At 47.7% G+C, this 27,246-nt stretch overlaps 1 protein-coding gene across 1 annotated transcript; it reads left to right on the top strand.

Moving 5' to 3' along the window:
- Nucleotides 1-5,754: 5,754 nt before the first annotated feature.
- HOXB1 (homeobox B1) lies at nt 5,755-7,381 on the top strand. Its single transcript, XM_048926873.1, has 2 exons — nt 5,755-6,361; nt 7,056-7,381. The coding sequence occupies exons 1-2, from the start codon at nt 5,755-5,757 to the stop codon at nt 7,379-7,381; spliced, it is 933 nt and encodes a 310-aa protein (XP_048782830.1).
- The last annotated feature ends 19,865 nt before the right edge of the window (nt 7,382-27,246 follow it).

Below are 27,246 nucleotides of genomic sequence, written 5' to 3'. Positions count from 1 at the left end.
GCCCCCGCTCCGGCCCCAGGGCAGGAGCCGCTCCGCCGTGCTTTATTTTGCCTCGTGTGTTTGCGCATCTCACGAAACCTCCCAAGAGAAGGGAGCTCCTGGTTCGACTTAAACACACATACACGCACGCACGCACACATCTCTCATTTGGCGAATCAATTTTGCAGCGGATTTCCACGAGAGCAGCCGCCCTTCCCGTGTGGAAGGGAGGAGGGGAAGCGAGAGGAGAAGGGGAGGGGACAGCAGGGCCAACACCTTCCCCTCCAGGATGCCCTTTAGGGACTGCGAGGAGACGGCCTTCCCCGTAACGTCCACGCAGGGTGGGATGGAGTGGGGCGTGGGGGAGAGAGAGGGGGGGGTGGGGGGTCCCACGAACCCACAGAACAAACCCTGACACCTTATCAATACAAATCTCTAACGAGGGGCCTTCTGCAGATCGTAATGACTTCTCGAAGTTGCTGCAGGTCTGGAAAGCGTGCCAGTCACAGCCACAGATCAATTCTACACCCACGGAAAGTGACTTAATAAATGGAACCTCGCCAGTTATTATCCTTGCTAACAGCAGGGCCCTTCTTATTTGTCCTAATTAGCAAGACTGAAATGTTGGAGGAAAGAAGGGGAATATTCAATAAAATCTAAATTATTGAATGACTGTAAGATTTCGCCATTAGTTCAGCCATTCTTTACCTTCTTCAAAATGTCAAACAAATGGGGAATGCATATTTGCAACCCTGCCCTTCTGTTCCGTGCAACTGGAGGGCATACATTAAGCATATTAAGCGTATTCAGCTCTTGATCGTTGTCAAAACACTGCAATTGCCTCGCGATTATTAAGCTCGAAATATGCAAATGAGATGTGCTCGCACGTGTTGTAGGGATGCTAAAAGTAATATTTATCTTGCGCTGGGCTAGTCTGGGGATGTGTTTGCTAAAGAGCTACTTGAGGCCCTGAAGATGCTGAACTGAGCCATTAGAGCCATGGGAAGGCTGAAGGTGGAAAATCTTCTGTGCAGGAAAGAGTGGCAAGGAGCAGAAACTCCAAGAGTTAACTTCTGTGTGGGAATCACTCCCTCCTGAGTTGCTGATGACAGATTCCTCTTTCCTGGGAATATCCCCACAGTGGCTGTTTTTTTTCCCACCTGAGCAATAACAGACTTTTCCAGCATCCTCCTAGTGACTGGACAAAGCTTTAGAGCATCCCCAATGCTCCACGTCTACCGATGAAAGGAGGTGAGAGAGAGGAATTTCTCATCGTCTTGGCAATCTCGCATCCATCACAGCTTTACCTGCTATTTCCCCCACCTCTCTATGTACCACGATAGAGAAAGTGAACGTCGGATCCAGAGAAAACTGCTTTAGGAAACGCTGTGGTCAATCCAGGTCTCAAGGCTAGGGGAGCGTTGTTTAAAATGATGCTGGATGATATTAATAATGCTGCCCGACAAATACTGCAGTGTTGGTGAAGATGTGAATAAAATCAGGTCAGTTTTTAAAGGAAGGGTTCAGGAGGAGATGCTCCACGTCGAGATTCTGCAGTGCTGAGAAATTGCACAGATCTAAGTGGAACTTAAAGGGTTCGGCAGCCAGCACGGTTCTACGTAGGGACAGCGGGTACAGCCCTCTTCTCTTCGCTGTCACCGTGCTTGAAGGCTGAAATGAAGCTCATTAGCCGGGCGGATGCATTTAAACACGCGCACCTCTGCCCCGGGGCCCACATAGGCACGGCCGATGCGATTCCCAAGACCGGTTCCCTAAGCCTAAAGAAGAGGAAATTGATCTTTTGGAGTAGGTAGAGGTGGGATTCGATGGGGTTGTGCCACACTCAGAAGGAGAAATACAGAAATAGGCGTTTCAGGAGAGCGAGAACACAAAACAACACCCCCCTACCATCTCCCTCCCCCCCAGGCTACGTGGGCTCCTGTCCCGGTGCTGCTCTCTCCTGGGCGAGGCAGATAAGAACTGTTCTCTTATCTTAATTGTCCCACGTTCATCCTTCTGCTCAGAGATAGCCCCGTGCTTGTAGTTCATCCCAATGATTCCTTCAGCGTTTCTTCGATCTCCCAAACTTTGAAGCCAGTTTTCCTTGTTGGCGTTTTCCCCCCTCCCCCCCCTCCGTTTTTAGATTGCAATCTATGCATCATTTGGACGATGTGGGTCTTTTTTTTGGCGATAACGAAGTCAGGGACGAACACACACTTATAAATCACAAGGCCAGGAGCCACCAGGAGCATTTCTTATGCAAGACACAAACTATCTCCGCAAAGAACTGTATTTATATTGAACTCGAAAGCAAAGCATCTGAAGACTCTGAAACACTGTGGAGCCTTTTGAAGCTCTTAACTTGTATTGCCTGCACAGAACTTCCCCCAGCTCGCACACACAGTCTGTATCACAAGGAAAAAAAGAAGACATAGGCGCCTTCAGGAGGTCCTTATCCTTCGTGTCAAGCTCAAAGCAAGCCAAGTATTTCATAAGAAGGAGCGAAAGCCCCCCCAGAGCGCTGCAGCCTCGAGCTCCGTGGGTTCATTCCATGCCGCTAAAAGGCAGCACTCACAAGAAAAGCTTCCCTTTAAGATGAAGTCTTCATTTTGTCGGAACAAAAAGGCGAGGTTTTCTCCAGGAGGTCGGAACCCACATCCTTGCTTGCAGTGAGAGCCGGCTGTCCTCACACCTGGGGCAGGAAGCTGTCCTGGGATGCGCCAACCAACACCCCGTGCATGAGAAATCCTCTGCCACCATCCGGGGAAAAACCCGCACTGTTCTGCTGCTGGTTGCTCTCGTTCCTTTTCTGCTTCTCAAATAAAGGCCGGGGTTTGCAGCAAAAGCTCCTGAAGGCCTTCAGTCCCGCACAGAATTGCGGGCTGTGGGCTGAGGACATCTGCAAGGCACCTGCATGGAGCCAAGCGGCTGCCAAAGAAGGGATTTCCTCGTTCTCCCATCAACCAGTCGAACACTATTCTGGACAAGACGGTTTCTTTTCCCAGGAATCAACGAGCTGAATCCTTCCCACTTGCCCTCTGTCCTCATCCAGCTCGAGAAGTTCTGTTTCAATCCTTCTGATTGAAAGACAGCAGCACCACCCGGATGGTGCCTTTCTCTCTTCCTCCACACGAGTGAAAACGAAGCAGTAATGAACGGCTAATTAATTCATTTCGGGGGATAGGAGGCAGAGCTGTGGCAATCTGAGAATTTCCACTTGGATGTTTTGACCACCTCCCCTCTCTCAGCTCTCAATAAAGAGCGTTTTAATGGAACAAATGACGGCATTAAGTTCACCAAGCGATGGATTGCTGCCGATAATCGGGTATTTCTTTCACCTGCGCTTTATGAAGGGATGGTGCTGAGAGCCAAACTGTCTCACACCTTCTTTATAAGGGGAATTAAACCCGCTAATAATAACGACGGTGATTTGCTGTCAGTCCCAGGGCTGAAGGGCTAAGAGGAAAACTTGGACAAGTGATTCCCGGTGCATTTGTGCGTTCACAGCATCCGCAGGCCATGCGTTTTGGGGAAGCCCGGGTTACTTTAGGGGAGCAGAGCCCCTGTAGGGCTGTGCCAGGATCCGGAGTGGCTCTCGGGAGTCCGAGGACCACATTTCACCCCTATTCGGCTCGGATGGTTTGCTGTATTTCATGGCTATAATTTCGATCCCATCCTATGGGATTTTCCCATCCTCAGAAGGAACTGCTTCAGGACTGAACTCCGGCTTAGTTTTCGTTGAGGGGATTCTTATAGCACAACTTTTTCCTCCATAAGGTCACAGCAGTGAGCTCTCTTGGAGCTCATCTTGAAGCTCCAGAGGACGGCTGTATTGTGATAACATCGAGCATCTCCCTGTACTGTATCAGCAGAGTGAGACCGTGATGCAAAGTGATCAAACAATACGAAACAATGGCTTTCAAGGATGAAATAAACACCTATCCTTCCCCTTTTTTTCATTTCACAGCCATAAATCATCGCTGTGAGCATCGTTTAAATAGAATGCATTCAATTTAAGCGCGAGCACAGCATAATACAGAAAGCACCCCTGGAATCAAACTGGAAACCGAATTCTCTTACAAAGGAAATTACATCATAGTTGCTTTGAATCTTCACGATCACCTTCTGCACTTCCTCTTGTTTTATGAAAGAAAAATGTATCCAGTTGGAGAGAACGTTCGTAACTTCAACTATTTTCTTCCTGAATGGCTCAGCATCAGCAAAGTCTGCAGAATACATGAATAAACAGAAGCACAGCGGTGGAAATAGTTTCTTCCTCTTCTTTTTATTGGAGGACGAGAGATGCAGTTGGGCAAAGCTCACTTTTTCTCTCGGGGACGTTTGAAGATGGGAGGAGGGCTGATGCAGTTGCAGTTGCTTAACAAATGCCATCCCAACGGGTTGCATCAGCCACACCAAAGCTCTGCATTAAAGAACGTGTTTTATGCCTTTCAAAGTGAACTTTTGGCCCGATTTAAGGAGGGAGGGGGAAAAAAAGAAGAAAAAAAAAAAAAAGGGCCTTCCTGGCTCTTCTTAGAGGCTGAATAACCAGTAAATATCCTGACAAGTAACAAATGACTGTGGGCGTCAGATTGTTGGGTGCTCTTGTCTTCCCTCTGCTAACAAGTAAATAAATGTTGCCTACCTATGTTTCCATTCTCTGAACAGTGGAGTGGCCGGCCTGAAGTCAATGCCTTTCCACCTACTCATCAGATGGGCTCTGCTAAAGGAAAGCTTCAGGCTCTCAACAGACCCAGGGAAAAGGTCAAAGCAGATTCGATGGAGGAAAGCAGAGCTTGAGGTTGCAGCCCATGAACCTATCGGTTACAGCCCTTAAAAACATCTCGTGTGCTCAGAAGTGGATGCGGGCAGGTCGGTACATGGGAGAAAGGATGGATAGAAAGAATTGTGGGGTTAGTAAAGAGACACACGTGATTTTTAGTTCCTCTGCTCCGATTGCTAAGCCGGGCATGGTGCTCCTCCAACAAAAGACATTCTGTCTTCCTAACTTTATTTCATCGCCTCATTAGAATACAGATTTAATTACGTTGCTTTTAACCCACACTGGCCCTACAGACAAAGGCGGGATGACGAAATTAAAGCACGTAGAGCGAATTTGTCATAGGAACTTTTAGCCCAGAAAGTTCCAAATAAGTTCAAGCCACTTTTCAAGGGAAAGTTTCGCAATGAAGAAAAGAGCATCCTTTTGTCACTGGGGTTGTGGAGGGAGGAAGCAGTCAGACCTCCCTACCTCTTTTTTTCCCCTTGTCTTCCTTTCAGGTGAAACTAAGATCTTTTTTAAGTTGAGGAAGGGGAAATTCTGGTGAAATTGGCTAGCAGCATCGCTCGGGAGCCTTTTTAGCACTTAAAACAGTCGTAGATCATTCTAATTCTTCTCCCCGATCCCCTTTTCCCCATCATCTCCCCGCACCCCACCTCCCTCCTCTCTTTTAAAGTCTTTGAGGAAAGAGTTTGACGTATTCGTGTTGTTATCAGATGGATGGGCAGGGTTTGATTGAAACCCCTTTGTCATGTAAATGTCATCTCCTTGATGGATGAGCTCAGAGATGTGACAAACTTCAGGAGCCCCTCGCTCATTGGGTTGGGGGCGGACCACGTGGCCCCCCGCCCCCACCCCGGCCCCGCCGAAGGCTCCGGGGTTCGAGGGCCAGCGATGCATGGAAGGAAGTTTTACAGCTTTGACATACTATCTAAAGGTTGTAGGGCAGGCGGAATCCCCCCCAAAACAGGCTGACCCTCCTCCATCAGTGGCAGATGGACAATACTAGGATGAACTCCTTCTTAGAGTATGCAATTTGTAACCGTGGGACGGGCGCCTACCACCATTTAGAGCAAAGCTCCCCTTCCTTCCCCTCTTGCTCAGGTAGCCCCTCCAGTGACACTTTTCATGGAGAAGGGCGCTTCGGTGCTGGGGGCAGCGCGGGTTCGGCCGCTCACCTCCCCCCGCAGAGCCCCGGCTTTTTCCCCTCCGCCTCCGGGCGCTCCGTGCCCTTTGCTGCCGCTGCCCCGAGCTCCGGCTACCCAACCCAAAACTGCAGCCCCGGCTACGGGCACCACCAGCTTTACCTCGGCCAGCAGGACGCGGACGGCTTGTACTTCCAGGCTGCCGGTTACTCCTCGAGCACCGGACCCCACCTCGGCTCCTTGCCAGAGGCTTATTGCGGTGCCGTAGGGCAGTACCAGCAGCAACAGCACATTTACGGGCAGGAGCAGCCCGGTTACTTGGCCGGGGTTTACGGCAACCTCTCGTCTTCCCTAAATGAGGACAAAGACCCCGCGTGCCCCTCAGAGCCGTGCCCCAATGCCAGCGCTGCGCGGACCTTCGATTGGATGAAAGTGAAGAGGAACCCCCCCAAGACAGGTGAGTTTGGGGAGCGCAAGGCTCGGCGGGGGGGTTCCCATCCGGGCTGAGAAGAAGTACGAGGGGAGTGGGGGGGGAGGGCAGGACGTTCTGCAGCTACGAAATGTTGTCCTCCCCGGGGTTTCTGCTCGAGGTCACTGGGCTCCTTTGCCCGAGGAAAACGCATTTTTATTCTTATTCTCAAGCTCTATAGAAAAAACAGCTCGCGATTTTTCAGGCACACCTGGCAGAGGATTCATGAGCTCACTTGCCCTCAGGCCCAATGCAGTTTAAGTCCAGCTCGGAATAGGAAACACTCCCAGTTTCCTGCTTCCTCCACAAAGGTGGCTTCCACCTCCCTCACTGTTCAACATCCTTGTCTAAAACCTTCCTTAAATCCGGAACTTCCCTCCTCTCCCCCACCATCACCCCCCCTCCCCTTCCACTCCTTCCCACGCACGTTCAAGTTTCATGGCACTTTGCAAGGAGCTGGGATGACCGTTTGCAAGAGAAAGGAGCAGCTCTGCAAATCCCAGCAGCATTTCCCTCCGGGTTACATCCCTGGAAAACCAGGGATGGGTCAGAAACTTCAAGAGATGGGGGCCGAACACATAGCACAGGGGATGCCCCTTCAATCAAGCAGCTCCTGGACCCCCAGGCCCATATTGGCTTCTCCTTCTGTTGCTTCTACCCTGTTGTTTTTTGTTCCTTACAGCCAAAGTGTCGGAATATGGGCTGCTGGGCCAACCCAATACCATTCGCACCAACTTCACCACCAAACAGCTGACGGAGCTGGAGAAAGAATTTCACTTTAACAAGTACCTCACCAGGGCCCGGAGGGTGGAGATCGCCGCTACGTTGGAGCTCAACGAAACCCAAGTCAAAATCTGGTTCCAGAACAGGCGGATGAAACAGAAGAAGAGGGAAAAGGAAGGTCTCGCCCCTCCTGCTGCCTCCAGGTCCGCGAAGGAAGCGAGCGAAGCCTCGGATCAATCCAACTGCACCTCACCTGAGGCCTCCCCCAGCTCCGTGTCCTCCTGAGGACCGGCACAACGACCGGATCGGGGCTGCCTTCGAGGGCCGCTGCTCCCCGCTGCTCCCCGCAGCCCCACTCGCACAGCCCCGGCCGCACACTCTTCCCTCCGAGCTGCCCCTTCGGCTCCGGCCGCATCCACCCGTGCGGTGCCCATTCCCCGTTTGCCTTCCTTTCTTAATTTATAGACCCTCCGTTAAACGTTGGACTCCAAAGGAGCTGCCGTGACCTCGTTTTATCCTTAGCAATAGGCGTTTGTCTCAGGGACGTTTCTCCCTTCTCCCCTTCCCAATAGGAACTGCACTTTCAACTACAGAAACTTGAAAACGAATTTTAGTTCTCTCCCGCTTTAAAGATGTGCACAACGACTTTTGTTCCCACGCATCCCGAGTTTTCTGTATTGTTCCTCCCCGCGAGATGGTTAAAAAAAAAAGTTTGGGGTGCTTTCTTTTCGTTTCCCTTTTATATTTACTCTGTGTATCTCGGAAAGAGCCCAAGACGCTGAAGGTCTCCGGGAAGACCCGAAAAAGAAAAGAAACAAAGCAAAAATGCAACTCCTCTGCTGCCATTTTGCACTATCGCCGCTTTATACAGGGTTTCCTACACGCTCTCCTCCTGTATTACTGATCCTGGGGGTGAGAGCGTTGTGCTATCAGATAAAACGAGATAAGGGGAAGGCTGAGCCCGGGGTGCTTTGGGCGACGGTCATTGCCGCACCGAGTGTGAACGCGCACGGGACGGAGGCCGGGGGGGTCCGCACTGCGCTCCCCCGGCCGCGATGCACTGACTGCTATTTATTGTACGTCTCGATAACCTCATGTCCTGGAGTGAAGCTGCACGGCTCCTCGTATCCCCACCCCCCTTAGGCTTATCGGAGTCCGATAAAAACATTATTAACCACGGCCAGTTGTTACCCTTTGCCACCAGAAGCTTTAGCGCAGGGCGAAGTGAAAACCAAGGAGAGTTTCGTTAAAGATTGTTATAAAGAGATAAAAGGTCATCCTGAAAAGCCTGCGGTTTCTTAATAGGAATCTTTTTTTTTCCCCTCCACTCCCTTTCCCTGTTTTTCGAAATGAAACTACCTCAGTTTAATAAAGTTTACTTTTTCCACACTCGAGTCCTGTCGGCTCTAAGCGGAATGGAGATTTCCCCCACCCAGGGAAATGCACGGGGAGGGCAGCCGGGCTCGGAGGGAGGAGGAGGAAGGAAAAGGTCTCCGGTTGCTGCCAAAGCTTCCAAGCCAAGTGCTCCATCTTGCTTCCTGGGGGGACTCTATGGCCCCCACCCCCGTTATGGCACCCGCAGCTGCGCGATCGGAACCGGGCAGAAACGCGTTGCTCCCTACCGGGAGTTATTTGACGACATAAAGTGTAAAAAAGGGCCTGATGAGAACAGAAAGTTATCATCATCCTCATTATCAGCATCCTGGCAAGGAAGCACATCTGCATTACTAAAGCAGCGACATTAACTGGAACGAAACTGGGGGTCGGGGGGTGGGGGAGAGGCGATTTTCTCAATTATACAAAACAATTCCTTAAAGCTTGACCCAACCCCGAAGAGAAACGAAGTGTCACTTCAGTTTTATGTCCTCGGCTTCCAAAGGCGGTCCCCGAAAGCAAAAGGGGTGTTTTGCAAAGCACAGACACACACGGGAGCGGGCGGAGGGCCCGAACCTCCCTATGCCGGGTGCGGAGGGAGGGGGCCGAGGTCCGGATATGGCTCTGACCTTTTTACCTCGAAACGCCTCTGGGATTTCTAAACAAGTAAACAGAGGGGCTGCCAGAAGAAACTATTGTTCTGGCTTCGTCAAATTTGCAAACCTTTTTGGTGAGGGCAGGAATGAACCCAGTACCTGCTGCATCTGCAGCCCTGCCTGACCAAGTCCGGAGGCGATGAGCGTCACTCCACCCTGGCAGCACAATCCTGCCTCGGGTAATTCACCTCTCTGGCTCGGAAGAAAAGATGTGGAGTGTCCAATTAGCTCAGAGATAAGAGGAGGGAAAAAAAAAGAAAAAAAAAAAAGAAGAAAAGGTGAAAAGGGGGTTTGGTTGCACTACAGCGGTTTGCAAAACAACCGGAGTGAGATCCAAGAGTAAAAACGCAGCCACGCTCGTTTCGTAACGTGTTGGCCACGAGTTCAGCTTGCTTTAACCTTTTCGTTGAACCGATGCGATTGAATTTGTGTGATTTAAAGTTTCTCGTCATTGCGCTCATGGGTTTCCACTGGGATGTTTTTGTCCCCTGTTGTCTCTTCACCTCCGGGCTGGGAAGGGGCCGGAGCTCCCCTTCCCCCCAGGTGAGCACGAATCGGTGCACAGCGAAGGGTCGGGGAAGAGCGAAAAGTTCGGGCCGAGAGGAGATGCCCGAAGTGCCGAAGTCGGGCACAACAAAGGCACCCGGCTCCCATTTGAAACTCAAAGGGAATCTCCGGAAGGATCCGCAAAAAACGGTGCCGCTGCTCCTTACATATGTAACCCCCTCCGGGCTTTCCCTTCACCCCATTCCCTTTGCTTCCCTCGTTGCCAAGCCGGGTTCCTTTCACAGCGATCATCTCACGCAACTCAGATCTCTTTCCCCCCAACTCTCCCTCCAAGTTTCTCACGCTCCCTTTTGTCTCCAAAGCTCGAAACTCACTGCTGGGGATTAGGAGCCGCCTGGAAAGGCCAATTCGGGACAGCTTTGGTCAGGATCTGCGGTAGCAGCCGCTTTGGGGAGCAGAGAGGGACTCGCGTGTCCGCCCCACGCTCCGAGAAAGGGGTAAAAGGGAGCAGAATGGTGATGTCCACACGTATGGGTAACCCTACGCGGGTGTATTGATGGGACACGAGCTCCTTTTCTCATTAAAGTCCATGGATGTGAGCTACAAAGGCAGAGGTACCCTCGAACATCCCCTGCTCTGCGTGCGGAGTTCCCAGTCGATATTCAGCCCTGTCACCGCAGCTTCATTTTATGGCAAATCTGAGTTCTGCGCATATAACTGATACACAACGACGTGGCTGTTCCCATATCTCCACGTGTGTCTCTCCGTGGGTCCGTGGCAGGGAAATTAGCCAAATCCCCTTACGCGCTTCCAAACAAAGCCGCGTCTTAATGGAGATTAATGCCTTTAATATCCCAAAGGAAAGGGAAAACCCCAGTTAAAGCGGAGTAACCTTGTAAATTATTAACGGCAGACTCTGTGTTGGAGCTGTTGTCCCCCTGCGGGAGGAGGGGACAGAGAAGGGACGCGGATTGCCCCTCTCTCTGCTCCCAGACCAGAGGGGCAAAGCCGATGACCGCGGCGGAAACCCCGGGGCCATCTGTTCCTTTACCCCTTGGTGTGAAATGTTTCTCTTAAAGCATTTGTTCTCACAACGCGAGGCCCTTTTGATCTCAAAAGAGGACATTCTATTAAAAAAATAATAATAACAATAATACCCCGAAGACTTCTTTACTTTCAACTCCGTTTTGCTGGCTGCTATTAATTCTGTTTCCAAAGCCTTTTCGCACTTAAGGTGTGAAGCTTTCCCGGGGGTCTGTCCGGGAACAAACCTTCCCTCGGTGGGTTCTGGCTGGGCTGGGCAATTGCCGAGCCCTAAAAGCCTTTTATGCCTTGAAGTGAGGGAAAACAGGGCTCGAAGCCTTCCTGATTTTCGCAAACTTGTTTCGAACATAAGAACAAGTCCGGGAGCCTCCCCCACCTTGGATCTCAACAAAACCAGAGTGGGACTTCTGCAAGCAGCGCTGGGGCAGCGAAGTATCCACACACTTGCTTGCACCCTGACATTGCAGAAGGTAAAGCAAAAGGGATTTTCACGCGTGTTTTCTCAATGCTTGTGAGGCGAGCACGTTTTTAGGCGTCGCTGCCACGTACGGAGGATCGGGCAGAAGAGCTGCGGGGAGCGATGGGTGAGTGCAGCTCCTACAGCCTCCACCGGGATGACCCCCACCACGCAGCCCTGCAGCACCCGAGGAGATGGGCACGCGTCTGTTTCTCCGGGTTATACACGTTTACAGACGGCCGAATTCGTTTGTATTTATACCCAAAGGACAGCGTATTTGGTTTGGAGGTTGAGGCTGCACAGGTCACCTGGGTTGAAGTCGGGGCAGCTCCGTCCTGTTATTTCGTGTCGGATATCAGCTATAAACCCACCTCCCACCCCTCCCTGCTCATTACACTGAAAGGAACACTCGACGGCGCGATCCCCTTCCTTCTTTCATTCCCCTTTGCCCCCCCCCCCCGGCTATTCTCTTCCACCAACACAGGCATTTCAGCGCCGAGCAGCCCCAGGGTTGCATTAGCCTCTTAGGCAGGTGAAATGAGGTCTGGGGCAAAGGGTTGGGGTGGAAGGAACAATCGCAGAAGCGAGTGTACAAAATGTTTCCTCGCTCTTCAGAGGGCTCACCTATCCTTTCAGTTTACACTGGTCTGACAGCTCCATTTCAATCCCAGCCTTCACACGGATTTGTTCAATATTTACTCAGGCTGATGGGTTTGCTCAGAACTTGCCTCTGTCAGCCTTGCTCTGTCGGGTTCCCTTCCCCTCGGGCTCAGGTTCACACAAAGTTCAACCTGAAATGAATTCACCCAAAGATGGGCCCAGCTTGGCCCGAGGACCAGAGATGGGGTCAAGCCTCGGTCTCTGTGTCCCAGCCAGCCCTCATGAAGGCAACACTCAGCACTCCCGGCCAGGAGGCTGCTTTGAAAAATTATTTGGGGTTAAAAAAGAAAAAGCGTCGGGCCACGGAGGACACACCAAGAAAAGCAGGAGCTGCTTTTCAGTGCAAGGAGCACAGGTCAACCCTTCAGGGAGGGTGCAGAGTTCATGGACGTTTACTCTGCCCAGGGGGCTGTGTGACAGGGAAGGTAGAACCGCAGTAATAACTGCAACAGGGAGGGAAAACGAGGTGTGTGTCTGTATGGATATGAATATGTAGGGTGTGTATGTACGTATATGCACTCTATATGTTACGTATTGTTTGCATTTAAATCATATATATTATATAAAGTCGTATTTATGTATGGGTAAGTAAACCCGGTGGCAAGGGATTAAGCACTAAAATGAATGAGATTAAAGCTGATTCGTTTCTGTCCGAAGCCATGGGAAGGCAATTGGTTTTAGGTAACAAGCTGAAAGCTGCCTCAACAACAACAAAAAGTACTTTTTGGGAAGTCTTTCTTCACAAAAGCGAATCGAAATCTGATGCAAAATAGGAAGGAAATGGAGAATATCTACAAAACGGTGACTCTACGTCGGACAGAACCAGAGAGAATCCAGTGTGGCTGCAAAGGGAATAAAGACTGAATGGACACCAGGAGCAGGTCAGGGCCGACCCGGTGATATGACCGAGGGAACAGTGGGTGCCCAAAAAGGGTCTCCCCGCTTTTACCGCACACCCGGACAAGGGCAGCAGCTCTGAGATGTCCCTCCAGATGGCCGCTGTTCCCTCGGTCGCAGATTCTGTCTTAACGGGAACGTGAGAGAGGCAGAAACCTTCCCGTCTGGTCTTTATTGCCGCCTCTCATCCGAATATATGCTGGAACCACATTCTCCCATGGCACCTTTTTAGGAGTTGTTGTTTATAGCATCCATGGAATGATTACTTCTAAATTCGCCTGCATGGATGCTGCACTCGGAACGCTCAGCTGCTGTGTCCTCATCTCATAGAGGAGGATCAAAAACTGAGAACTGGGAAAAGAAAGCACATCAAAGTGTGTTCTTTCTTACCCGGTTCTTACCCAGCAGGCAACAGCCTCTGCTTGAGGATCTGAAGCCCTGCCGAGTATTTGCGCCCTTGGATAAAGAGGATTTGAGGTCTCTATTGTGAGTTTACAGCCCTTTAGCACCCGATCGATGGGTGTGAGGCGTCACTTCGAATCGGATGCGAGAAAGTGTAAAGTGAAGTAACTGTAAAGTTAATCCGGTGAGATTGAATGGATTTGCGAACGGCTGTGAAATCCTGGAGGTTATCGCGGTGGGGTGGAGAATGAAGGGAAACGGGGGTTGGGAGGGGGGGGGGGGGGTCCGCAGAAAGAAAACGAAGCACCTCTGGTTTCAAAGAGAAAAGCTGGCAGTGCGAAAAGATGGCAAAACCAAGCTGGTTTGGGTCTGAAAACGAAGATTCTCTGTGTTCAGAAAGTCCGAGTTCTAGCCGAACTAAAAGATCCAACCCCCCCAGATTTCCCCTTTCCCAGTTGAGGGAAGCTTTCCCTCAAACAACGGCAAAAGTGGCTTTTGAACTCTGTTATATTCTTCATACATCTCGGAGTGAGGGAGGAAATGACGCACGTAAATTTTCGGAGTTATTACTACAGAGTATTTCTCTGTGTCGGTTATTTGAAAGCGACACACGTGGAAATGCTGGCACCGGAAAGAGACCTGAGATGTGGGTTCGGATTTGATTCCCCTTTGCTGCAGTGAGAGCGCTAAATAGGCACGGATTTACCGTGCGCTTCACACAGCGCGGAAACGCTGAGCATAACTCGTTTATTACAGAAAGAGATGCGAGGAAAATGCTTTCTTAACGACGCTTTAATTGTATTCGCTCTGTGAGGGTTCGACGGTTCAGCTTTAAACGCCGATGGGCAGAAAACGCGGCTCCATCCAACAGCAGCGCGTTCCGAAGATGCTCGCATTTCAATGCGGACTGATCTGACCCAACACCAGACATCAGACGGGTCGATGCTTCAAAGCAGTGCTCTGAAGCCAGGGAAGCTGCAGCACAACGCAGCGATGGGAGGGAAGGGATGCCAAGTCCTCCCTGCCCCTCTGCTCTGCCCGTATCCATTGCTCGCACCCTTTCCAGAGGGTGGATCCCAGTGACACCAGTGGCTTTGCTGCCATCTCGTCTTGCTTTCAAGCCACTCTTTCCTTTAATACATTATCCCTATGTGAGCCGGATGGCACTAAAAAATGCCTCTTCCACGCATTAAATATTGCCCTGAATTATTCTCCAATAAAAGATCAAATGCCACGGCCGCCTTTTGTCTCCTATGAGTATTTTTAAAGGAAATCTCTAAAGAAAAAGCAGCTTGTTGGAATCATTCCCCGATTTCCCACTGTCCGTTTTCCCTATGAAGGTTCTCTTCTTTTTGTTATTAATGGACTTGGCAGAGCTTCTGCTGCAGTTTGTAGCAATATGCTCACAAACGAAAGCATCTCGCTGATGGATGAGGAGCCGAGCTTTAAATCAGTCCCTACTGATACAAATTATTTTAATATGCCCCTCTTCTGATTTATCTCGATTTTATGAAGCAGTGAGCTATGCTGTAAGACTTGATTACGGAGGGTGGTTGCCTATGAAGTTACAAAGTCTTGGAGGGGAGCCTTTTTGAAAGGCTTGTTGCAAATTCAGCGTGGTAACAACTGCCTTGTCAAGGCTGTGCCTATCGAGGAAGGTAAATCTTTCTTTCCTTGACCCACACCCTGCCTCTCCTCTGCACTGAAGAGGAAATTGATAGTGCTGTGAGAAGCAGCAGGGGCTCCTCGTGCCTTTAATATTGCTTCTGCTTCTCCAAGTACAAAATCCAAACCCAACATGCAAAACAACACAAACAATACAGTTTGAACTCAAAAACTCTGCTACATCCCTCACCCTCCTGAAGGATAATAAGGGGAAGAAGACAGGGAAAGCCTGATATAAAGTTTTGTACTGTTCATACTATTTCCTAGGAGGGTGAAGCTCTTGCCCTGCCAGGTACTGTGTGGTAGAGATGCTTTCTGCTTCATGCAGCTTGTAGTCAAAGATATCAGAGCCATCATGGTTAAGTGTGTGAAACAGCTTCTGCCCTTTGCTGTAACTCCAGCAGCAGGGACAGGTGGGAAGGGAGCTGACACTGTGCAGGTGTGCAGAACCAAGCCCACATTCACCTTTTTGAGGACAAATCAGTCTGGAGCTGATCAGGCCAAGCTGTCTGTAAGCACCCTGGTGCTAGAAGCACATGCATTGAGTTTCACCTGCAGAATGAGCATTCCCTGAGAGCAGTTTGAATGAAGGCAGCCTGAGGTCACCTGGCTGAGACTGGAGAAAACAGAGCACGAGGGCAGGGATTTGCAGTTTGCAGGCCTTGTAAAGGTGACACCCTCTGCAACCTTCGAGTTTGATGCAGCAGAGGGTATTTGTTAAAGAGCTGTGTTCTTGCAATGCCTTTGACCCGCTGTGTTAAGCTTTGTCTAGTCATACATGAAATATACCAAGAGTGCCATTTTAACTATGCTGCACTTTTCTGTCATCGTCAGCATTGGACATAAATCAATTGCAGTCTTGGCTATGGAAAGTATGATTGGAACCTCATGTAGCTTGCTTAACTGTGCCAAGGCCTCAGTGCCCTGCCGTGTTGGACTGTATTCCAGATGAAGCACATGATATGAACTGCCTCCAGTGGCCATCAGTTAGGAGAAACCTTCACGGAAGCGTGAGATGAGGATACTTGTCACTCAGCTCATGTCTTGGATGCATGAAAAATATCTGCTCAGCATCCAAGGGCCTTTTGGCCACTCTCTCTGCAAGATCAGAGTAATTCAGGGCAGTATCAGCATCATTTCAACAGCTTAACAGTTTACTTTGTTCCCTCTGAAGACCTGTGTAGAAGCTGGAAACTCAATTCATAAAACCAGGCTTGTACCAACTACTTGAACATAAAAACTTAATGCAGTGGTCAGAGGTCAACAGCACTGAGCTGAAACTGACAACGTTTCTGCCAGTAAATTCAAAGCCGTGCATCAAAGGGTGGTTTCCTCCTTTCACATTAAAGGAAGGAAGAGATTATGAAAGGTGGTGGGCCTGGGAGAATGAGTCCTTGTGGGCATTAACAAGTTTGGGAAGGGGAAGTTTCACCTCGCCGAGGTTCCTTCCCTTCCAGGTCCTAAAGAATGAGAATCCAGCTATGGTAAATCATTCAATGTCCAGTTTGTGGTAACGTGGCTTTTAACTCCATTTCTTTATTTACTTGTTTTATTTAACTGCAAAAAACCACATTTCTGCTTCCCGTCAGATCTGCTGAACTCATTTTGTGCATGATCAGAGAAAGTTTATTCTCAATAGCTGCTGGTTCAGGCCAAAGTCAAACAACGCCATGAGCTTCCCCTGCTCTGCTGCTCTCAGATATGTCCAATACTGCTGGATTTCTATTTTTTGGCTCAATCTCCTCCTACGCCGTGGCCATCCTGCTCCATAAAAGGGGAGCAAATGCATTCCAGTAACATTTGCTCACTAACTTCTTTCCAGCATCAAAAATACGGAGTTTTTCTTCCGCCTGAAAAAAACAGACAGAGACGATTGCAAAACTTCTCCTGATATTACTGCAGAAGGACTTTAATCAGAAATAACAGCACACATGCAAAGGCTCCCAGCGAGATAAAAATTCTCCTTGATCTGCTGATAGGAAGGAATCTATGAGAGTGGCAGATCAAAGGAAGAACAAAGGCCAAACCTTTGCATAACAAAAGAAGTACATATCTCCTCCCTCAGTCCTCCAAGTTTTGTCTCCTTCCTACGTTCTTTGGGGCAAAAGATTTCCTAGAGTAAATAATTTCCAGAAATGCAACGTTTTGAGCAGCACAGTAACCAAAGGCACTCAGGGAACAGGAGGAGGAGTGTTTTTCATAGTGTTTCTTGGAGTCTCCACATCTTTCAATTTCTTATCGGGCTTGAAATACAAGGCATGAAGTTTCTAGCACCGCTGGGACCAAAAGGTTATCAGCATGTAAATACCTGAGCTGGAAAGACATGTTTGAGAAAGAACAGATAACATTTTAAACATACTTATAGCCCACATCCTTTCCAGCTTTTATCCCAATTTCACCTGAACTTTCACAAGGAAAGGTGTGCTTCTAATAACCCAGAAGATAAAAAAAGGATTTATCTCAGATCAAGAGCCATAGAACCAGCTCTGTGACCACCCCTATTATTTACTTTTTGTTAGAAAGCGACAAGCAGCTCTTTCTTACATGAAAGAGTTTTGAAACACGCATCTGAGAAGGTGAAACTGCTGGGCCAGAGTTTAACAGAGCAACCTCTGTGCCAGAGGTTTCACTGTGTCTGTAACAAATGAGGAAACGGAGACAAAAGACATGAATGTGGGTTTCTTTTTTCCTTCATAGGGACAAAATTGGAGAGAAAAGCCAGGATTTCTTGTTTTCAGAAGCAACCACTACGCGATGTCCAATCTTAGCTCAAAGACCACGGTTCTTTCTATCTGGAAAGGAAAAACATCTGTCTCAAAGCCAAGACTTCTCATCCAAATAGGCAAATGAAAGCAAAGGAGGCTAAAGCATACATTCAAACGAGGTAAGAAAAGGAACCAGCTCACACATTATTTCCTTCTGATATGTAGGAAATGCCTGGATGTTAAAAACTGGAAGGGGTGGGCTTGCTTTGTAGAAGGGAACAAGAGTGAAAGCTGTAGCTTTGGTGCTCGGTAGGCCTTGGAGGCTCTTGGAGCAGTTTTTCATCTCAGTCATCTCAGTCTGGACTGCCTTCTTTCCTAATGGTTGGAACAGAAAGCAGAGCCCAAGCACCACCAGAGAGGGTCAGGTTTGGGCAGGTGAATTAGTCCCTAGATTTCCCTGATGGTGCTGAGCAGATCTCTGATGACTGTAAGAAGTTTCTCAGCCAACCAGTTTAGGTGAACATCACTACAAAACAGGCAGTGCTCCCTCCTTGGAAACTGGGCTGCCCTGATTCTTGGTGTACATTGATGTCACCTGATCAATGGCAGCCTTACAAGAGGAGAGAGCACGGCCTTCAGTGGGCAGCACAGAAACTATGATGGTATCAAAGCTGCTTTAACTCACTGCAAGGTATTGAACAGATTCAGATAGGAGGAAAACGAGGCTGACTTACATCTGTTTTCCTCCTATCTTTCCATCCACACATAAGTGCAGAACCCAGACAAGGCAGACAAACCCTGGTACTGCTCCAGACCATTCTGAGCATGTCATGATTTGCCCAATCTTCTTACAAAGGCAGAGCAGAGAAGATCTGGGGGGGTTACATGCTGCTGATGTCATTTAGAGCAATGCAAAAGTGGTCTCCCTGGTAAATTCCCTATTTTTTCCTTCACAGTCAGCTCCGTGACATGTCTCATAAATCTCTGTTTAAGAAAAAAAGATCACATATTAGTGTTTTATCTCTGGTATGTGCTACCCCATGTTTTCCCCACTCAGAGCATATTAGCCTCACACAGGTGGGGAGAAAGCAAAATAAACACTATCAAACAAGAGCATCAAATATTTAGTGTAGAGGTTTCTGAGTGTTTCAGGATGACCAGGACTGTTTAGATATCAGATGTTCTTCTGCCAGGCCAAATGAACCATTGCTGAGTAATGGCTAAGTTCCCCCAGCCACCTTTGGCCAGCAGTGCATTATCACCCCTGCCCTTTAACTTTCTGTCCAGGCTAAGAATCACTTTCTTAATCCAGCATCTCTGCCTGAAGCTGTTTCAGCTGAGACAGGGGATTGTTTACAGAAGGTGCAGGCTCCCTCTCCTCCACCTGGTTTCTGTCTGGGCCACACTGTTAGGGATGAGGGCAATACATCATTTATCTTGGCCTCGTTTCACAGGCAGGTCCTGCTGTCATTGTGCTGGCGGTGTCTGGAGGTGCAGCATCCTGATAAGCAGGCTCTGCTCTCTGCTGGGTGAGTGGCTGCCCAGCAGATGATCTGTGCTTTGCTTGATACCCCCCGGTGTACAGAGTGCTGCAGGACATGGGATCCAGCTGGCAGGGGCTAACAGGAGTTTATGCAAAAGGGTCAAGTGGTTCTTGTGTTTTGAGGGACCAACAGATACTAAATAGGGTGATTTTTTCTTCCCCCACCTATCCTAGTATAGCAGAAAGGCTACAGAGAGTGATGCAGAATTATTCATATCTTAAGCCTTATTTAAATCCTGGTGTAAATGTGATGGGAGGCATCCTCTGCTTTTTCAGGGGTGTTAAAAGCAGATGGCTAAGCATACAGGTTGACTTTTGATATAGGCATTTAAAGCAATTGCTGTTAGGAGCATCCAAGTAAGAAATACCATACATATTTGAAAAGGCAGAGAAGGAAGGAAAGGGAAAGAAAATGTTCAGAGTTTTGCCAAGCTTACAAGCCTTCATGCATATGCATAAACTGACTCCTAACTAATACGTATCAGGGAGAAAGCTTCCTTGTGGGCAGGTTATTTGATAATTGCATCTACAGAGGTCTCCTGCACCTTCCCTACAGCAGCTGGTGGGAGCCTCAAACCAGAGGAAACAGTGGTCTGATGGAGCTCCAGTTGGACGATGCTGCAAATTCTGGAGGGGATGTGACATCATTTTAGCCACTATAAACAGATGCATCATCTCACCGCTCGGCCCTCAGCTGACTTTTCCTCCCCGACAGCATTTTTGCCTGTGCAATGCTCACTCACTGGCAGGAAAACACTGATCACTCAGGTCACATAGAAAGGACAAAGCAACAGAGAACTCAGCCCCGTGACTTTCAAGGAGATCATTTGACATCACAGATGCTCCTGCTCCCATCATATTGATCTCCCTTTTCTCAACCAGCGCTGCTGGCTGTTGAGAAGCTGGCTGAGGCTTTGAAATCTGGGAGTAACTAATATACTGTGTCAGCTTGCATTGCTTCAGAGAGAAATGGCAAATGAGGAAAGCGAGCCCAGACTGCTTAGATTGGGGAAAAAAAGGAGCTGTGTCAGTAGGATAACAAACATGGCCACCTTTCTATCCCCAAAAATGCAGGCTCATCTTGTTCCTAAAGATGAATGGAGCTGTTTCAGCCAGCTGCTGGGTCACTTTGAGAAGCATGGAACAGTTGGGCACAGCCTATTGGGCTTTGGTTACATGAAGAGGCAGAGCAGGGTTTCTTTATTAGGGTTAAGAGGTGGAAAGAAGAAGGGCTGGACCAGAAGAGTTACAGGTGTGAGGTAGGATTGCTGATAGCTGTCGGATTTGGGTTTAGGCCCAGCATAAGTGCTGTAGGTAAAGGTCATTCCCCCAAGGCAGATGTGGGGCTGGGAGAGGACTGCCCAGGCACAAAGTGCAGCAGGTTCAGCTGCAGAGAAAACAAGAGCCACCAAAGTGGCAGCAGTGGCTGAAGGGCTGCAGGATGCTCTTGCATGGCCACAGGCAAGGGGCAAAGTATTTTGACAGCTAGAGAGGCGGAGTAGACATTAAATCTTCTCATTCATGTGAGCTCATTTCTCCAAGTTAAAATCATCATTTCCAAGCAAAAAAAAATAACCCAACCAAAACAACCCACAAACATTTAGCCATGGAGTTGTTTGGCATGCCTGCTGCTGTACCTTTAGTGCCAGCTTGTTTCCCCTGTGGCACAGCTAAAGAGGAGAAAGGAACAGGGCGAACATATATTGGTTTAGGATTTTAAATTGCTAACCATAATCATAGCTGGATGGCTTTTACATAGGAACAGGCAGCAATAGCAAACTGACCAGCAGGTTTCACCAGCGGGGCTCATCTCTCCCAGATTTAGATGCTTGCAATATGTGTGCTTTCACCCAAGTCCATTATCTGGATTCCTTTTATAGCTGGTGGAGAGAAACAAGAACTTTGCATGCAGAGTTAAGCTAAACTCTGGCTTAGGAGATGAGCTGCACCTTCAAGTGCCTGTTTCCCTTATAATAAAGGAAAGCATGAACCATCAGCTCAGAGGCAGACATCTACCACACCTGTGATGCTTCAGCTGCAGTAGCAATCATATTCCTCCCCATGTGGAGTCACTACTTGGCCTTAGATCATATTTAAAAAGTTGCTATAAAGCTCTAAATGTTATCTGAAATTCCTGTGGAAGGAGTTATGAGTGAAAAGTGAGGTTTTCTCTCAGACCTGGGATGGTTTTCCTTGTAACACCAAAGGTTTTTAAGGAGGAGCAGCATCTCCCAGAAACGGCCAGCTTGAAGGTTTGGGTGAGAACCTCTGAACATCTTCCCCTTTCCACACCACCGTGACAGCATGCTGACAACACTGACAATTTGTTTTCTGAGCACCTGATTTTGCAGACAAGATGCAGATAAACAGCAACAACTCCTCTTAATGAACACTGCAGCATCTCCAGATAAACTGTCACCACTTACATTGTACCCAGCTTTGATATCACCAGAAAAGGAAATGCCTCAAAGCTTGTGAAAACACATTCCCCTTACCTTCCTCTTCCAAAAGTCAGAAATCAGGCAGTTCATTCCCTATGATGTTTTTCTGAACCCAAAAGTAGAGATTAAAAGGTTTCTTCCACCAAATGTAGTCGTGTGCTCTAAGGGAGTTCTACACCCATTCCCTTGCAAGTGTTTAATGCCTTGAAAAGCTTGGGTGCACATGCAGTGTCCACTGCCAAGTGAAGGTCTCTAGTGTTTCTTCTTGCACCCTCCTTGTCCATCATACGACACAAAGGGGAGTCTATATGGATGCTCTCAGCTCGGTTTTATTCCAAACTCTGTTCTTACATCTAGACCAGTCAACCAAACGGTGACCAACGTGATCCAGAAGTGAAACACTTACCATCAGCTCACTGAAAGAATATAAAATCAGATGTTCAGGACAGGACTTCTTCCCTTGTCTGCACACAGACTGTCATCCTGAGCTTGAGTCGCTGCCTCCACACAAGGAAAGATGAGATAGGGTTAAAAATATCACGTATCCTATACTGCACCATGTTGTCCTGCTTCCTGAGGCTCAGGGCTTGAAGCTGCTGCTGTCATTGCTGCTGCTTCAACGGGGAGGAAGAAATTCCCAAATGCAGCCTTTGGATGATGAGGTTGTATTACCTTGCAAGTCAAGAACCAGCCTGGACTAAACGTCTTTTTGCTTTTCTGTGCTATAAGGTCCTGACTCAGGAGAACAGCTTCTAGATGCTGTTACAGTTCACATCAGCTATCAGGACAACCAGAAAGAATTTGACATTTATAACAGACTAACAGAGATAAGTTAAGATCAGGGGGTTGGGACTACAGTCAGGAAAGCCAAGTTAACTGTATTTACAATCTTCATCTGGCTGGGGAGACAAGCAGTCTGATTTTCATTTCTGCTCAACTCCCTGTTTTCACACACATTGTAGAGGCCTTTTTCTTTTTTTGTTTTTCCCAGCCTAGAGAATTATAAAGAGAGTTTCATGTAAATGAGAATCAGACCATCAGAATGAACATTATCCATGTCTGCAAATGTTTGCAAAGCTTCGGTTCCAACCCCCCGTAACATCTGCTGGGGAGAAAAAATTCGTGAGCCTCAGCAGTTAAGGGTTTGGGGTTTTTTAAAAGCCACATCAAGGTCCTGTTAGGCTTTGTGGTGACTGTTCAGCTTATTGCCAATGAGTGCATTTATTTGGACGACATCACAAGGAAATGTGAAATGGAGCAGAGATTAAAGCACGGGTGGATTTTGAAAAATGTAGCCAGTGGTTTTAATGCAACCAGGTGGAGACTGTCCAGTGCTTGGAGCTTTCTAGGCCCCTTTGTTAAACACTTCAGTCTTTCCACTTCTTATTTGAAAAGAAACTTCTCCCCATTTTTCTTTGAGGTTAGTGGAGCTGGGCCAGCTTTCACGAGCTCAGAATCCAGCTAATTGAAGTGCAGCTTTCTCAGCAATATTGTGGCACACGCCTAAGATTCACATAGTTTTATAGCCCCAAAGATCTGCCTGAAACCTATGTGTTAGTCCTTTATCTCTGCTTTACGTGATTTCCTACTCGTTTTGTTTCTTCCTTCTGTCTCTATTGCGTTTATGTTGGTGTGCTGCCAGAGTTCGTGGCTCCTCTATTCAGAGCCAAGCCCAGGAAAAGCTCTTGAAACAGGGCAAACATGTTCCTAACCCATAGCAGGTTTACCACCCATCTAGAAAGAAATCTGTAGTCTAATTAAACAGCGACTGCCACAAGCAGATGATTGCTCATTCTTCCCCCTTGCTTTCATCCAAAATGTCCTTTGGATTAAACTGGGATCCTTCCCACACTCTTTTGGTGTTCCCTCCTCAGTATTTGGAGATGATGGAATGGAATTATGCTGCCAATGCTGCTGCCAACAGTCCCATTACCTGAATATGTAGCACACACCCACAGGTGATCTCCCACCCCAACTCTCCAGACCTTGGTTTTACCAGACAGCTGCCAAATGCTGACTGCTGTATGATTTTTGGTGTTTACTGCAACCTGCACATGTGCCACCACTGTGGTGGTGATGGAAGGGACCATTGGAAGCAGCTTTTTAAGGCAGGACTCCATTCAGGCTGTCTTCTGCAATTACTGTATGCAAAATCACCCTCCATCCTCTCACAATAGCTAGGAGCAGTGCCTGGACTGTTGTGTCCCTCTGATTGTCTGAGTGTGTGTCACCCACTGGGACAGAATCCATGTTTCAGTTCCATGCTCAGATGCCCATGTAAAGCAGGATTCGATTGGCTATGTTGTCATCCTCTGCTGTAAGGATAATGTTGAGTCAGTAGTCTCAAATTCAGTTCCAAGATGAAAAACAGCTCCACTTCTTTAGATTGCACAGACCTATAATCTGGGCTCCTAAAATTCAACCGCCACAGATTTTGTCAGTATTTTTCTGAGGATCCAAAGGCCGGCCTCACATCCTTTTACACAGATAAAACACAATTGCAGCCTTGGCAAGAGGTTGGAGAACAGTCCACAGCCTTTCTAAGTGTGTATGGTTCAAATGCTGTTCGCCTCTGTCCATTGAGACTGCATGGCTGTCAACAATCTCTCGACAGGAATTTTGCCTCACCCTGGAGAAAGGGAATGTTGAGTCCTTGGCACATAAAAACCCCGTGAGCTGTGCAGGAATCAAAGCAACCCTGCTAAGGAAAAAGAACACCAGTAAATCTCTGCGTGTGTTGAGTGAGACGGCGAAAAGAGGCACTAAATGAAATCAGAAAAATGTCTGAGGATGTGTCAGTCGGACTGCAGGGTATCTGTGCCCTTTGTAAATCTGCAATGAGGATTCCTTCTGATGCTTTGAATCCAGAAATTGCAGTGACTCACGGAGCTAGGATTTCAAACACCTCCAGCCTTTCAAGGGTGAAGTCATTTCCCCTTCCTCCCCCCTCCCCGAATGCACATATACTTCTCTGGAAGATTTTTTTTTTCATTTTGGATAGAACATCTTCCCAAAGTTGGGAGGAAAGAAAAAAAAAAGCAAAGAAAAAAACCAGGAGACATTTCAGAGGTGAAACTGGCCAGCTGGCAGTTGATTTATGAAGTGCTGAAAAGCATCTTCGAAGCTGTCATTTATCTTAAAGCTCTCAGCCTAAATAAACAAAGAGCCCCCCTTCCTAATTATAGTTACAGTAGAAATAACCCCAAAGCCTAATAGCTGGCATCTGAAAGCAGCACCCTCCAGACATCCAGCCCACAGATGCACCCTAGTGGATCAATGCTTCCAGCCCTTCCTGGATCCAGCTAACCTGGCCCTTCTCTCCCTTGCTTTCTGAAAGGGAAACCAAATCAAAAGCAACAGGGAAAACAAACCAGAAGCAACAGAGCCATCTCAGTTGTGCTGAGGAATTGCAGATCCTCAGGCTGCTGGGAAGGAAAACTTTACCTTTGAATAGCACTAGATTCTCCCCCAGCAGCAAAAGTGCTCCCATCATTTTGTTTTTAATATTGGTGGCTATTGCATTTTATTCCTTTCTCTTGTTGTATTGTATGTTGCATTTACCAGTCCACTGTTTCAGCTAAGAAAGGAAAACCAGCCTCCTCTAAATGCTGATTATCCCATATGCTTTGTTTGGGTTTTCAGTTTTCCATCACGCTGAAGTCTTTACAAAGAGGGTAAAAACCCACACCAGAAGGAGCTCTGCCTACTGTCTGGAAATGGACGAGGTATGGGAACGTCATGGCAGCTAACTCTTCAATGTCAGAAGAGATCCTGCTGTATGGGCCTCAGCATCACCCCACAGAGACACACAGAGCAGGAACCAGTCTGTTAAAATTCCTTTGGGGGCCTGATTTTCCTCTTGCTCTCATTGCAACAAGAGTTCACTGTTGGAGCTGGATTCAGAGCCAGGGCAAATAATCAGAGCTCTGCTGAAGGAAACAGAATTGCTCCAGCTTGTACCAGCTGCAGACGTGCCAGGATAGGAATATGTCATTACAAAAAGAGACAGAAAAAGCTCTGGTGTGTCCACACTACTCATTGCTCTACCTTCTCTAATGACATTTTGCTTATATTCCCTGCCAGACTGTGAATATTGGAAAGTCCTTTCTCACGCATCACTGTTCACAAATTAACAATTATTTAACGACCTTCCTCGGTATGTGTTGAATTATACAAAGATGAAATGCAATCAGAAGATAAACCCTGCTTTTCTCTGGTAAATTTTGGACACGATACCTGTATTTTTGTGATTTTATAATTGCAAATGGAAGGCCAGGTGAAGTTACTCGTAACTGCCTGGCAAGCTTACCTGGGAAACACATCCAAATCTGCTGAGTTCCAGCCCAGTGCTCTGTCCATTAGGCTTCACTACCAGCACAGCTTGCAGCTAAAACGTGAATGTGAGGAATATTAAAAGCATTTAAAAGAACAACATTCAAACTTTTTGTAAGAGACCATCTTATGTAAGAAAAGGAAAAGGAGAAAATGGCTGGATCAAGTCCTTTTGATTTGGATTGCTGAGCTGACTGAGAACATGAACCCTAACCCTTATCCTAACCCTAACCCAAATCCAGTTGAATGCAGTTGTCCATGGTTAGAGAACCAGCATGAAAAGACAGAGACTGGAAACTATGAGTAACCAGAAGGGTTTGGCATTACCAGAAAAAGGGTCCAGAAGAGAGAAAATGGGAAGGCATCCAATGCTGGCCATGAGCTCTTCTCATCAAGAGCAGTTTCATTCAAATTGAAACCAGGCTAATTCTTATTCCCAACCACTGAATGTCCTCAATATACCCATCAGGAATAGTCCCCAAAGCACATGGTCAAAAGCCAATTTTGGAGATCTCTGGACCAGGAAGGCCAAGAATGGAAGAGATCACATGAATTACATATTGGTTCTGGGTAAGAAGAAACTGCTTCAGGGGCTTAGCCAGAACCATGAGGATACAGAGACACCCAGCCCCAAGAATAAGTGCCAAAAGAAAGGTTTCCTCACATTTCTTGTCATGGTTATAGTATTATTACTGTCTGTATAATGCAAACAGATGAGGGATTCCCTCTGACACACGCTGGGTAACCGAAGTGATTTCCCATCTTCTTCAGGGGCAGAAAACAATACATGAGCAAAGCTACATGCTGAGTGACAATATTTACCAGTATCACTTTAACCTCTCAAAGCAGCTGTGTATTTCTCTGTTCCTGCTCTGAACGCATTCTTACCCTCGTCTCTCAGCTCTGCTTTCGGGGAGAGCAAGAACAGTCTCTTCTTCACCAGTGTCCAACCTTGTAATCTCGGTTTCTCCAGACTGCATGAGATTAAACACTTTGGTCTATCAGCATTACTAAGACCCTCCATACCTTTGATCAATTTATAGCTCTTCTTTGTACCTTCTCCAGATTTTGTAAATCAGATAACTCCTCATATCTAGCAGATAAGTGAGTGAGTCCAGATGCACCAGACTCACCAAGAGAGTATAGGAGATAATGTTAGGGATTCCACATGCATGAAATCTGGATCCTTGTCTTGTGGAAGATATCAGTGTGTTGGGACCTGTTAATTGTTGTTTTTTTTTTTAAAGACAGCATTCCATATCAGATTATTTTTAACCAGAAGCCACAAATGCATATCTAATGGGAAAATAAAGGGGAGGGGAGAAAAGAGACAGGCACAAATGAGGAATGGAAGGTATTTCAGAGAGATGGGATGAATTCAGCTGCCACTCTTCAGGGAGGGATGTATTGCACAGCTTGCTTCAGCATACATGGAGATTTGTTGGTACTGAATTGCACCTGCTCCTT

Source organism: Lagopus muta, chromosome 25 (genome assembly GCF_023343835.1).
Source record: "Lagopus muta isolate bLagMut1 chromosome 25, bLagMut1 primary, whole genome shotgun sequence".
In the NCBI taxonomy this organism is placed as follows: Eukaryota; Metazoa; Chordata; class Aves; order Galliformes; family Phasianidae; genus Lagopus; species Lagopus muta.
The sequence above is the reverse complement of the archived record's forward strand: the minus strand, read 5'-3'. Positions and strand labels throughout refer to the sequence as shown.

Coding starts and splice junctions, on each gene's coding strand:
- HOXB1 (XM_048926873.1), top strand. CDS start 5,755: ATGGACAATACTAGGATGAACTCCTTCTTAGAGTATGCAATTTGTAAC. Junction 6,362..7,055: donor GAGGAACCCCCCCAAGACAG/GTGAGTTTGGGG, acceptor TGTTCCTTACAG/CCAAAGTGTCGGAATATGGG.